Source organism: Phodopus roborovskii, unplaced genomic scaffold (assembly GCF_943737965.1).
Source record: "Phodopus roborovskii unplaced genomic scaffold, PHOROB, whole genome shotgun sequence".
Classification (NCBI taxonomy): domain Eukaryota; kingdom Metazoa; phylum Chordata; class Mammalia; order Rodentia; family Cricetidae; genus Phodopus; species Phodopus roborovskii.
Window position 1 is genome coordinate 4,616,292 of NW_026126566.1, and position 14,004 is coordinate 4,630,295.

General features: G+C 41.9%; 2 protein-coding genes across 17 annotated transcripts in view; one reads left to right on the forward strand and one right to left on the reverse strand.

Moving 5' to 3' along the window:
* Stard4 (StAR related lipid transfer domain containing 4) overlaps positions 1-14,004 on the reverse strand; it is a 1,044,307-nt gene that overhangs the window by 922,159 nt on the left and 108,144 nt on the right. The gene's annotated exons all lie outside the window — the stretch shown is intronic.
* The window catches only part of Apc (APC regulator of WNT signaling pathway), a 96,218-nt gene that overhangs the window by 57,622 nt on the left and 24,592 nt on the right, over positions 1-14,004 (forward strand). For 10 of the 16 annotated variants that reach the window (XM_051202322.1, XM_051202325.1, XM_051202333.1 and 7 more), the window contains 2 exons: positions 83-166; positions 8,608-8,712. In XM_051202322.1, the coding sequence (XP_051058279.1) occupies positions 83-166; positions 8,608-8,712 (189 nt within the window). The remainder of the gene's footprint in view (positions 1-82; positions 167-8,607; positions 8,713-14,004) is intronic. The other 6 variants (XM_051202328.1, XM_051202330.1, XM_051202337.1 and 3 more) reach the window with 1 other exon arrangement.

A 14,004-nucleotide genomic window follows, 5' to 3' on the forward strand; every position in this document is an offset into this window, starting at 1 on the left:
GAGAGCTCCACAGGTACCCACATATATGTGTACACACAGACACATAAATTAATATCTGACTTGTTCTCTTCTTTTATTTTAGAGAAGAATAGCCAGAATTCAGCAGATAGAAAAGGACATACTTCGTGTACGACAGCTTTTACAGTCCCAAGCAGCTGAAGCAGAGGTTGGTAAACTGCCCTTTTGTTTATGTGTTGGTGTCGATATATACAGCTCTTTCCAGAGAAGAAAATTCATGTAATTAAAATGTGACATGGTTGAGATGTGGACCTTCTAGAGAGAGACTTTTTTAAAGATTGATTTTGTGTGTGTGTGTGCGTGCATTGGGTTTTCAGATCCCCTGGAACTAGAGTTACAGTTGTGAGCTGCCATGCGGGTACTGGGAATTGAACCCAGGTTTTCTGGAAGAGAAGCCAATACTCTTAACTGCCATCTCCCCAGCTCCGAAACATTTTGCACCTTTCAGCATTTAAAATTTAGTCACTTTAGTGTCAGCTGTCAGTTTGTAAATGAAATCACCGACTTGGACTATCATTACCCTGTAAATGGGTTTTTCTTATGTATAATTCATAGTAAGAAAATTGACCAAACATCATTACTTGTGGTTATCGCATACTTCTTTTTGAGATGACAATAAAAGCAATAAATGACAACAGCACGAACAGTACGGGAAGTGACAGGAATAAGAATGGAGGCTCTGGAAGAGCTCCCAGACTGAACTGTCACAGTGTGTCATGAGGATGAGAGAGCCCTGACACTGCCTGGTGCATATTCATATTGCAGGGTCACTGTTCAGGCCACCTGTGAATATAAGTATTAAAGGGAGCTGAAAGCAGGTGAGTTGAAGGTCTGTTTAGAAACAGGTGAGGGAGATGGTGTGATGGCTCGGCCGTTAGAGCTGGCTGCTCTTCCAGAAGAACCAGGTCAGATTCCCAGCACCTGCTCACAACCATCTGTAACTCCAGTTCTAGGGGATCGGATGCCCCCTCCTGGCCTCCATTGGTAGCCGGCTTGCTCTTGGTGCACTTACATTCTTTTGTTGTTTGGGGGTTTGGTTTTGTGTTTTGATTTTTTTTGAGGCAAGGTTTCTTTGTGTATCCCTGGTCATCCTGGAACTCACTCTGTAGACCAGGCTGGCCTCGAATTCAAGGAGATTCACCTCCCTCTGCCTCCCAAGTTCTGGGATTAAAGTCATGAGCCACCTCCAATCTATGGTACTCTATACATACATGAATGCAAAGCACCCATACAGCTAAAGTTTAAAAAAGCAGGTGAGCTCCCCAAACTGTTCCACATCTCAGCACAACTGCTTGCTGTTCCCCTTTTCAATCCTAACAGAAAATAAGTCCCCCCCCCATTCTCCCACGGATAAGAATCTTTGAATAGATTACAGTAAAACTAGTATAATTGATGTTGGAAATACTGTATGAAAAGCTGAATCAGTTGAAAATTTACTTAGTGGTGAAACTACTGCTGCCCTCCAGTCTTGTCTTCTGTAGGCACACTTCTGGAAACAACATACTCTTCTCTTAAGAAGCATAGCTAGCCCATTCTGTGACCACTGTAGCTGGCAAACTTCATTTAACTTCTTCGTAGCAACCCACTCTTCAGTATGCATAGACACTAATGATGACTAGATGTTTAAGAAGGTTCTGGTAAGAAAGATTATAGAATTAGAGGTCTTCCCAACTCAATAAGTTTGATAAATGTAATCCCTCCAGGCAACTCTAGAGCTCAAACTGACGTTTGAAATTCACTGTCAATCACACCAGTCATTTTGGGTCTGAAACTATCCATATTTAGTGCACTTAGTGTCTAGCAGTTTAGAAATCCAGGCCTAAGCCAGGAGGTGGTGACACATGCCTTTAGTCCCAGCATTCAGGAGTTAGAAGCAGCCGGGTTATGAGTTGGAGGCTAGTCTGATCTACAGAGCTAGTTCCAGGGCAGCCAGAACTGTTACAGAGAAACCTTGTCTCTAAAAACCAAAAAAAGACAAAAAAGAAATTCAGGCCTTTCCAAACATCCAGAATGCTAAGAACTCACTAAAAGCTCTATACTTAAATGAGTCTACTTTTATTGTAAGGGGCCATGACAGAAGCCAAATGGAAGATACATTGCAAAGTCCAGAGATGAGGGGAGGTGGTGGGAGGTGAAAATGTCTGTCATATGCTTCCTCTTTGGGATCGGGCTTGTAACCCCTCATTTCTAGCTCCGTTGCAAGCTTATTTGGGGTTGCAGACTTGTGGATTTTGATTTGTATTTGAGGATATAAAATAGTACACCCGATATACTGGCAGTTCCTCAAAACATTAAATGTAAAATTGCCATATAACCCAGCAATCCCATTCCCAGGGGTCTAAAAGAAACGACGTAATAATAACTACATAAAGATTTTAAGTTGGGTATTCTAGCAACTATATTGTAGCCCTACAGGAGAAACAGTACAAATGTGATACTGTTATGCACTGCACTTAAAATTGGGTACTATAAATATAATGTAGATGACTTTTGAAATTGAAGTAAAATAAACCACAGAAGTCCATTTATAAAATTCTCGGGAGACTGGGGAAATGGCGTAGTGGACAAAACACTTGCCATGCAATTGTGAGGACCTGGGTTAGGCAGCTGGAGTCCACATAAAAGCCTCAGATATATGGGTTCCCCAGAGCAAGGGCCCATGAGAGACCCTGCCTCATTATGCAGAGTAGGGGTGACCTCGCAGAACACAACCAGTGTCAGCTTTGGGCCTCCACAGGTGCATGCAATCCTATGTAATCCCAGCACCTGGCTGGCAGAGGCAGGGGAAACTGAGAGCTTCAAAGCCAGCCTGGGCAACATAGTAAGCCCCTCCCAAACAAACTCAAAGAGAACAAAGCAGATCAGCTGCTGCCTGGTGCTGTGAGTGGTAATATGGAGTAACTATAACTAAGCGGGAGAGAACTTAACTATAATGATAAAAATATTCTAAAACTGGATTATGGTGATGTTTGGTACATTTATTGAAAATCAATTTAATTGAGCACTTTATGGCTGTAGTTTATGGTACTCGGCTGCTTAAGCAAAACTGTTATTTGCTTGCTTGCTTGCTTGCCAGGCCAGTAATGCTCTCCTGTTACCCAGCACTCAGAAGGCAGAGGCAAGGGGATCAGTAGTTTAAGGCTGAGCCTCAGCTACATAACAAGTTCAAGACCAGCCTAAACTACATGAGCTCCTGCCTCAAAAAATAAACTTTCTTGTCAGTCTATCACCTAGGGTAGGAAACTGTTTCTGTCTTATAGGGAATATAGGGATGTACACACTTGTCTACACTGTGGCCTACTAGGCATCGTCGACAGCCTCTCTTGTATGCAGAAGAGGAGTAACTGAGGACAGGTGTTCAGCCTGGCATCAGTGGGGAAGTGAAAGGTCTCAGGCAGAAAGAGAAGCTTCTTTCTTCATCTGAGCATCAGTCACAGGCAGTCCTTAGGGCTTATTCTTTCTTTCTGTGTATCTTCTCTTCTTACACAATCGACTTAATGAAGAGCAATGGTGTGACTTCGTAGATGCTCTATGACCTTTATAAACTTTTCTTTACTACTCATCCATCAGTCACAGACAGTCCTTAGGGCTTATTCTTTCTATCTCTGTATCTTTTCTTCCTTAGACAATCTACTTAATGTTTTAAGGTTTTAGGTACCATCTTTATGCTGTTCAGTTTATTTTTCTTGTCCTGAGTGCCACATCCTTAATTCATAATTCATGTTCCTACCATGGATCACCGCTGAGGATTTTTCAAAGATTTTAAGTCCAACTTATCAAAAACCTAAATAACATTTGAGTGTGGTGGCGCACATCTCAGAACTCGGGAGGCAGGGTCTGGCAAATCTGAGTTTGAAGCCAGCCTGGTCTACATAGTGAGTTCCAGGCCAGCCAGGGCTGCAGTGAGACCCTGTGTCTCAAAGCAAAACAACAAAAGCCCCCTTAACCCTGTTAAAGGCCTCCTTCTCCTTTTCAGTCCCCATCCTTCTTCTCATCTGTAAATTGTGTGAGCTAAGGATCATACCCCGTAGCCATTGTTGGTTCTTTTTACATTGCTGCCGCAAAATATCAGACACAACACAACTTCAGAGGGGAAAGCAGGTTAGGAGGGTACAGTCCGTCTTGCTGGGCAGGACATGAAGCCACTGGTCTGACTGCATGAGCAGTCAGAAGGAGAGAGGGGACTGCTGGTGCTTTGTGCTTTCTTCTTTCTCCCCTTTTCATTCAGTCCAGGACCCAGCTCCTAAGTAGTGCTGTCACTTTGAGAGGAGGGTTCCCTGTATCTTAAGTGATTCCACCCTGATGCCAGCCACCTCATAACACAAGTGCATTTAGTCAGCTCTAAACACGCCATAGTCTTACCAGTTCTAACACTTCAAAACTCTACTCTCTTTGGAGGCTTAGGGGACTTCCTCAACTGCACAAAAATAACAACTGTAACCTTTTTAAAAGGTGGCATAGTAATACTGATTGATGGACTAGAAGAAGCTTATTGTAATGCTAAAATATTCTAAAACTAAATCACAGTGATGCTTGCTAAATTAATTTAAGTCATTTAATTGAACACCTAATGGATACGATTTTTTGTGGCACTTGATTGCTTAAGCAGAAATGCTTTTATTTATTTGTTTGTTTGTTTGTTTGCCAAGCCAGTAATGCTCTCCTGTTATCCAGCAATCAGAAGGCAGAGTCAGGGGGATCAGTAGTTCAAGGCCCAACCTCAGCTACATAGCAAACATTCCATTCCAACATGAAGGGCTGGGAGGATAGCAAGGAATGATGAGCCCAAAGTAAGCGGGAAGTCCAGCCCTGCAGATTCCAAATGCTGCCCTGCCTCTCTAGCTCTTCCTCCTGCCGCATGTAGCCTCTGTTAGGTTGTCTCTGTTCAACATGCTCAGGACATCTCACAACCCTGCCATCTCCAAAATACTGAGCTATTTATTGCCGTGTAAGCTTTACCTTCACAGCCTCATGGCGTGGTCTCGAAGGGCCTCCTTGCAGGGACTCTACTTCAGCCACAATTTCCCAGCAGCTTACCAGACTCTTTGTGCAAGTTTTCCTGAGCTATAAATCTTGACATTGGATACTTGCAAAACCACAGCCCTGTCCAGTTGTACCACTAGTGTGAGGGGCAGTCTGGCGAGTTTTTACCATATCTGCAGTAAACTTGGCAGCAGAACCTGGGAAGCACTTTCCATGGTAGTTTTCAAGCACGCTGACATTCTCATTTCAGTTTTTCTCCTTCCTTGTGAATTTATACTTTTAAAGGCTGGAGCCTTCAGTGGGTGGAGGCTTACCTGCAAGGCGCCTTTCCTGCAGAGAGTGTCAATTTTATGACTGTACCTGTCTATCATTTAGGACATTTGTTTGCACTGCTCCTTAATCCAGCTTGAGACTCTCCACCTGCTCCTTCATTTGGGAGATTTCATATTTTTCATCTATCACTGTAAGTCTAAGAGCAGTGTGTGAAACCATGTTCCAGCCTGTGTTACGTTGTCTTGAAATTTCCTCTGCCTGACAACTCAGTCTGTTAGCTTTGAATTAAGCCTCACTCTTTTTTTTTTTTCAGGATATGGTGAAAAATAGCCATGGGTTTTTGCCAGATGTAACACAGCTGGCCTCCAGCCCAGTTGCTGCCGTCTATGCTCCTCTGTGAAACCCGAGAGCACAGTTATGAGCAATCTCATCTGCAGCAATCTCACAGAGCGCCTCATTAAGCCCTGCCTAGCAGTGGCTCTCAACCTGTGTGACAGCAGCTTTGGAGTCAAACAACCCTTTCACAGGGGTCGCCTCAGATAGCAGAAATGCACAGATATTTATATTACAATCCCTAACAGTAGAAAAGTTACAGTTAGAAGTCGCAACAAAAATAATTTTATGGTTGGGGATCACTACAACATGAGGAACTGTATTAAAGGGTTGCTGCTTTGGGAAGGTTGAGAACTACTGGTCTATAGTGGTTTATCTAGGGTTTCTGTAGTCCACAGACCAGTTTCAAAGCCTAGCTACCATGTGTTCAGGGTTGCCACAGCAACAGCCCTACCCATGCCACTTTCTGTGTAAGCTACTTTTCTGATTGCTGTGAAAAATTGCCTCACAAGTTAAACAAGGGGCTCCTTTGGGCTCACAATTTGAGGGACACAGCCTGTGGTGCTGGGAGGGCATGGGGTAGGATTCTGGGGTGGGTAAACACACTACCCCTGCAGTTACAAAATAGGTGCAGGCTAGTGTTTGCCCACTTTCTCCTTGCCCTCGTACTCAGGGTTAGGCCCCCCAGGGGATGGTGATGCCTATATTCAGGGTGGGCTTTCTTCTTTATTAAACATCTTTGGAAACACCCTCTCATACATACCCAGGAGTATGTTCCTTCAAGTTAACCAAGATTACCATCACAATAACTAGTCTAGCACCAAATCCTCAGATGTTTCCCTATAAGATGTAAGATACATCTTATATCTCGACTTTTTTGAAGTATCAGCCTCCTTACTAACATCACTCTGTTAACCTCCTAACCACTACATAAGGCACTAAACACTTGTTAGTGTTGGTGTTGGCCATGTGAGGCAGCAGATGGGCATGCTGGTAGAGTGCCGACCTCTCATGCACAGATCTCTGCCTTTCACCCCAGCACCACACAGGGTTTTTACAGGCATAGTGGCACATACCTGTTATCCCAGCACTCTTGAGATAGAGACAAGAGGATCAGAAGTTCAAGGCATCCTCAGCTACAAAGCAAGTTTGAGACCAGCCTAGGTTACATGAGGCTGTCTAAATAAATAGATAAAGAGAAGACAATCGTGTGGTAGCCTCAGAATAACTTAGAAAAGGCAAATCCAACAAAATAGTAATTAAAAAAAAAAACAATTAAATTTGGTTTTGGTTTTTTGAAAAAAGGTTTCTCTGTGTAGCCTGGCTATCCTGGAACTTGCTTTGTACACCAAGCTGGCCTGGAAAGCACAGAGATCTGACAGCCTCTGCCTCCCGAGTTCTGGGATTAAAGGCATGTGACACCAACACCCAGCTTAAATTATTTCATGTACATGAGTGTCTTTGCCTGCTTGTGTATCTGTGCACCACATGTGTGTCTGGTGTCAATGGAAGTCAGAAGAGGTCATCAGATCCCCTAGACCTAGAGTTACAGACAGCCCTAAGCCGCCATGTGGATGCTGAAACTGTGACTTGTCCTCTGGAAGCCAGTGCTCATACCCACTTTAATTCTGCTCACCAATGACTTGTGGTACTTCAGCAATATTGTAAGCTTTTGATACGTCACAAGAGGTCACACTTCTCCTGCTCCAGCTCATCTGCATGTGATCCTGACCTACCTAGACTGTGCCTTCTCCTTGTTGTCGGCTCTTAGTTCCAGTGGCACAGCCTGAAAGCCCTGCTATGCTACCCTTCCTCCAGCTCACAGCTTTCCTCCAGCTCACAGCTTTCCTTTATAGCACTTGTCAAAGTGCTGACTCTATTGTGGCTGCTTTCATTATTTGACAGTGTGTCTGTCCAACTAGACTTAGCTCAGAAAGCAGATTGAACAGTGGCTAGTTTTAGTAGCACTGTACTCCCCAGTGTCTAGGACAAGCAGATAGTAATGTTTGGTTCTGCAACGACATTGACATTTTCACGTGCATTACTGCCATGTCTTTGTGGTCACCATCGTTTTTGACTTGTTTTGTCGTAGGCTGACTGTATTTCTACTCTGGTTGATTTTGGTCTTCTGCTTCTGAATTACTAAGTTGCTTCTCTTCTGCTTAGCTAGAACTGTTCCTAGTTTATGATGAAAAAGGTACATGTAAAGTTATTTTTTAAGTCATATTTTTAAGTAGTCTAGGAAGGCTTAAAATTCTCTGGAATTTTAAACTATCATGATCTCTAAAGCATAGTGTTTATATTAGAGTAGCATTTTCCGAAAGCAAGCAAGTAAGAATTTCTGTAAAAGATGGTGGTAGATTATTTTATTTCTTTAATCTGTGATGCTGTTTTACAAAAGCAACCACTTTATTATCTGTTTTGAAATGACTATGTTTATTGGGTATAATGTGCCACTTTTATTTCATACAACAGATGGTGGCTACATTAGCAGAGTTTTCTGTTTTATTTATCATTTCAAAGAGCTGGTCATTTGGCTTCACATGACATTAGTAGGAAATGTACACATATTCTCTGTAAAAATAGCCTACACAGGAGCTATTTGTAGGCTTAGGTATTTGTTTAACTGCCGTATTTGCAGTTCCATTAAATGCCACAATCATGTGACCTTGCAGAAAGGGACAGTTATTTCCTCTAATCGGATTGTATTCCTGATGGTGAGAGGAGCACATCTGTTGGAGGATGGTGTTTCTGGAGGGGCCTCAGACGATCCTTTGTCTTATGCAGCTCAAATGCTCAGGGGAACGCTTCCCTCCCCTCTTACTGGGTAGTCATCACTCGCGTGCAAGCCATGCTGGAGGTTGGAAGTGTGGCGTGCACTTCTGTGCTTTTGTCGGCCTGTATAATTGATTCGTTAAGAGTTTGGAAGTAGGAAATAAGCTGTGAGCTATAAAGGCATACACCATTGTGTGCATAATGACGCTAACTCCATGTTAACAGAGGTCATCCCAGAGCAAGCATGAAGCTGCCTCCCATGAAGCTGAACGGCAGCATGAAGGTCAAGGAGTGGCAGAAAGCAGCATGGCGACTTCTGGTAGTGGCCAGGTACGAACTGTTCTGACATACTTCAGATTGACTCGGTATGAAAAAACAGGAGTGTGATGATGGGAATGGCCCACAGTGCTGTCCATTTCCTTAGAGTGTGTGTCTCTACACACATTCAGGGTCTTAAGTACTATTGTTTCTCCTTATTGCATATAAATGCACTTTCTGTGTTTGCTGGGACATTCTTATACTCCAAATCATGTTTCTATGTTGGTCTCTGAGCCTGGTGTCATAGATTTGGAGAGTGGTTAGTCCCATGTTGTTGACACGGTGGCTGCATTGGCGTGGTTCTGTTTACTCCTAGGCTCTGAGCACAAACATGTTTCTGGGTTTGTAATGATCACAAAGGCTGTTAAGAGTTTTTACTTTCTGAGGTACTTCAAGATGACACAAATCTAGAAATAAATCTAAACTTTCTGGAAAAGGCAAATCTGATGCATATAAACAATAAGCTATATACTTTTATCATCTTTTATCATATTTAGCTGTTACTGTGTGTTATTTTTTAACCATCTGTACAAATTGCCACCAATTTCCATTTAGTGGTTTATTGAAATAATATGATAGCTTTCCATTCATTGGTGTGTCCTATATTTCTCAAATTTTTTCCAACAGGCATTTTTATGTTATAAATGAATATTTAAAAAATAAAATTTCACTAAATTGACTTTTAAGATAATTTTCCTACTATCAACAAAAAAGATTAGTTTAGTCTTTCTAGGTTACTTTTGATAGTATTGTTTATACTTTAAAAAAGAGACCATTCTATTAATTCATTAATATATAAAGCTTAAAGTATTTGCTTTTACTAAGCTAAAGCAGATACTCCATTCTGAATCACTAGTTAGCACTATACAGAAAAATTGTTTAATGGTGATTAGGATAAAATAATGAGAATTAAAGAGAAGGTTGAGCTCTGTTTTTGAGACCCTCTTCCTACAGTGTAGAAGGAAGAAGAGCTCAGTTTCATTTGACAATTAGTTGTTCAGGCTTCAGATCGTATTCCAATTACTGTGTACTTTAAAGGTATTACTCATCTGGTAGGAGCTGTCTTTACTAATTAGATCTTTCTGATATTACATAAAAACCTACCCTAAATTGATTATATTGAGTGTCAGAAATGGAGACTGTTGAAAATATAAAAAGATTAGAAGGAAATTTTTATGGTGGAGTGGGTGGGAAAACCACAAAAGAAGGATCAGTATGTTTCAGAAGAATGTCAGTTCTTCTGAACAAGATTCTCAGACAACAGAAGTCACAGCCAGGTGCTGGAGAGATGGCTCAGCAGTTAACAGCACTGGCCAATCTCCCAGGGGATCCAGTGTCCTCTTCTGCCTTCCAAGGACACCCAGCACTCGTGGAACACATGCAGACAAAAACTCATGCAGTTGGTTTGTTTTGTTGTTGTTGTTGTTGTTGTTGTTTGGTTGGTTGGTTTTTGCTTTTTACTCTTGGGGGTCTGCCAGTAAGCTCCAAAGTTCTTACTTATGATGCCTGGCCTTAGCTTGGCTTGTTTCTAGCCAGCTTTTCTAATTTAAATCATCCTGTATCTCTTTAACTATGTTTTGCCTCTGGACTTTCTACCTTTCTTTATTCTATATATCTTATTCCTATTCCCCTTCTTACTCATGGCTGGCTGGGCAGCTGGGTGGCTAGACCCTGGCATTCTCCTCTCTCTCCTTTTCTTGGTCCTCTCTCTCTCTCTCCTAGATTTCTCCTCTTATTTATTCTCTCTGCCTGTCAGCCCTGTCTGTTTCTCTATCCTGCCTAGCTATTGGCTGTTCAGCCCTTTGCTAGACCAATCAGGTGTTTTAAGCAGGCAGAATAACATAGCTTTACAGAGTTAAACAATTGTAACATAAAAGAATGCAACCCATCTTTGTATCATTAAACAAATATTCCACAGCATAAGCAAATATAACACATCTTAAACTAATATTTCACAACATACCCATACATGTAAATTTAATTATTTAATTAAAATATCTACAGGTGAAATTATTTTCATTTTTACCTTTTTAAAATTAAAATATAATTATATCATTTTCCCTCTTTGATTTCCACCTTTCAGATCCTCCAGAATTCAACTATCTGTGCCTGTCATGACCTCTTTTTCTTGTTATTATTACATATATATGCATATATAACACATAAGTGTATAAACAGAACCTGCTCAGTCTGTTTAGCGTTGCTTGAATGTACATGACTGCAGGGCTGACCACTTGGTATTAGATAACCAGTTAAGGAACTCATCCCTGAGACTTATTCTTGCGGTCAGCATTTTTAGTTGACTGTAGTTCTTTATCTAGGCACGCCTCCTCCTCGCCCCACCCATTAGCTATACCCCTTCCACACTAGCATGTCTATTCATGTTGTCCTTGCTCAGATCTCATTTAGGCAGCCATAGTGTGAATCATGACTGAAGCTTCCCTCTCATTTCTAAGAGACACAGTGTCACAACAGATATCCTGGTCCTCTGGCTTTTACAATTTTTCGGTCCCTCTTCTAGGTGTTCCTCGTGCTTTAGAGACAAGAGTTGTATTTTAGATGTATCTGCTGGAGCTAGCACCACACAATCAGTTTTTCTGGGCATTTTGACTGTTTTGAAATGGTCTTCATCTATTTCAAAGAAAAGCTTCTTTGATGAAGGATGAGGGACACTGATCTGCAGGTGTGAGAATGAGTATCTAGAGTTCAGTTAGGAAGTATGCTGGTTTAACAAATTATTGGTAATAGATAGTCTCCTTTAAGAGCCAGGATCTCTCTTGCCCTGGGTAGCTGGTAGGTTTCCAGTTCCAAGCATGATTTCATTTCCCTCCTGTTTAGTAAGCCTTAATTAAGTCCAGTTAGGCAACTGTTGGTTACCACCAAGCCATGAGTGCCACTGTGCACCCTTAGGGCTATCTTTTGTTGTGTTTTGTTTTTCCTCTGTGTATCTCTGGCTGTCCTGAAACTCACTCTGTAGACAAGACTGGTCTTGAACTCATAGAGATCCCCTCCCTCTGCCTTCTGAGTGCTAGGATTAAAGGTATGCACCACCACCTCCTAGCTCCCTTACTATGCTGGGTTTTGTTATAGTTCATAGGCATCACAGCAACTACTGGTTGCTCTCTTCCTTATCAGCTTGTATAACATCTATGAAAGGTAGTCTTTAGGGAGGAGCTTCACCTTTAAAAAGTCAAGATCTGCCAGTCAGTGGTGGGAAATGAGGCAGACAGCGATATCTGTGAGTTCCAGGACAGCCAGAGCTACAAACTGAAACCCTGTCTCAAAACAAAAAAACAAACAAATAAATTTCTATCTAGTTCATGTTTATGTACCACATCCCTGGTAAATAGTTGACGGTTAAATATTTGAGTGATGACTAGTGGTTGTAAAGGAGAACTGATATCCTTGTTAGGAAGAATATTTCTTGTTTTTCTTTTTGTTTTTAAGTCATTTTATTTATCAATAATTTCATCAATCTGCCACTTCCAGATCTAAAACCAGAAACAGGTCCATAAGAAACAATTTGAGAAGAACTAGTAGGCAGGAAAAAAAAAAAATCAAATAAAACAAGAAAATACTCTTATAGAGACCTGTACCCAGCCCTTGGGAATTGGAGGCAAGAACATATTGAGTTGATAGCCAGCCTAGAGTGCAGGCAACCTTGGGGTGGGTAGGGTTAAAAGAATTGGAGCTACAACCCAGCCGGGAGAGACAGAAATCATTGAGATGGGACCCTGTGGGGTGTGGCCCTGCAGGATCTACGGAGACCCCATTAGAAACTCATACTCTGCATGATTTGTCACCTGCCATGCCATTTTTGTCCAGTGCTATCTATCTTGGCACCCACGTGTTGACGGATGAATCCCCAAATCTCTGGAAAGCCTCTAGTGCTTTGGTGAGTTCAGTGCAATCAGGAGTCAGCAGGGGGCTTTTACTACATGTTGGGAGTGGCTCTGTGGGGATACAAACTCTGGATGGGAGAGTCAGCAACAGTGCTTACAGCTGGTTGAGGACTCCCAGGAATTCATGGGAATGAGGCTGGCAGCTGGGTGTCCGGAAGCAATGGGCTTTGTGGGAAGCACAGAAGGGTGTTATGGCAAGCAGACTGCTGTAGCCAAGCAAAGTGAGGGTGCATCCTCCTCCAAGGAACACTAGATGAACCAAGTCTCTACTTGTTTATCCTTTGGGTTGAGTCTGGTGGCCAGAACCCTTCAAGCCTCAAGGTCTGGGTATGGCTCCATCTTGAAGTATTTTTCCAGTTCCCAAATCTGTTCCCAACTGTACTCCTGGTCAAGGGTACAGGGTACAGGGTATAGGGTGGCAGGGAATGGGGAGCTGCTTCCATCTATCTCATCTGTGGGAGAGTATTTCTTGGGAGAGTATTTCTTGATCTGTGTTTATTTCCTCAGAAAGTTAAGTGGTAGGAAAGGCTAGAAGTAAATTACTTGGCCTAGTCCCTGGTTGTTTATATAGAATCCCTTCCTTAATGGGGTCTCAGCTTGTCTGTTTGAAGGTCTTTGATAACACCTGTAGGTAATGATGAAGTTCAAATACAAGTTGGGAAGGAAGGACTATTGGAAAAAGACAGGGGTGGGCAATTCTAGATGGCTCAAAGGCAGAGTAATAGATCCATATAGACCACACCCACTTTAACTACCCATTTTCTTTCTGAAGAATATTCCATCATTTGTCCCATAAATATTTTACTGTCCATTTCCAAGCTAAGATTGCTTTTCAAAATGCATGTCTGATGTCATTATTATATTCCCCAAAGAATCAAATGGTTCCGTCATAGCATTGGGTAGCCTATCATGATTCATTTGACTTTTTTGGTTTGGTTTGGTTTGGTTTGGTTTGGTTTTTTGAAACAGGGTTTCTCTGTGAACAGCTCTGGCTGTCTCGGAACTCACTCAGTAGACTAGGCTGGTCTTGAACTCACTGCCTTCTTGGTTTGGGAGCATAGGCATGCATCACCACCTACCCAGATGCTATTGTTTCCAGATGCTATTGTTTCATAAATGTGTTTATCATATTTTATTTGACTTTGAGTGTAGATAAGGGCCATGAATTTGGTTTATATCTAAAATCTGTTCTAACCTCTTAGTCACCTGTAATTTTTCTATCCTGTCCTTTGTTTTTTAAAATATAATTCTGAATTTGCCATTCTGCCACCTAAAGTTCAGCAACTCTACAGCTTGACTATAACATCTTTTAAAGCTCCCCTCCCCCAGTAATTATGCACTCCAACCTATGTCCACGTTAAATCTGCCTTCATCATTATTGAATGCAGTTTTCACAGTCTAC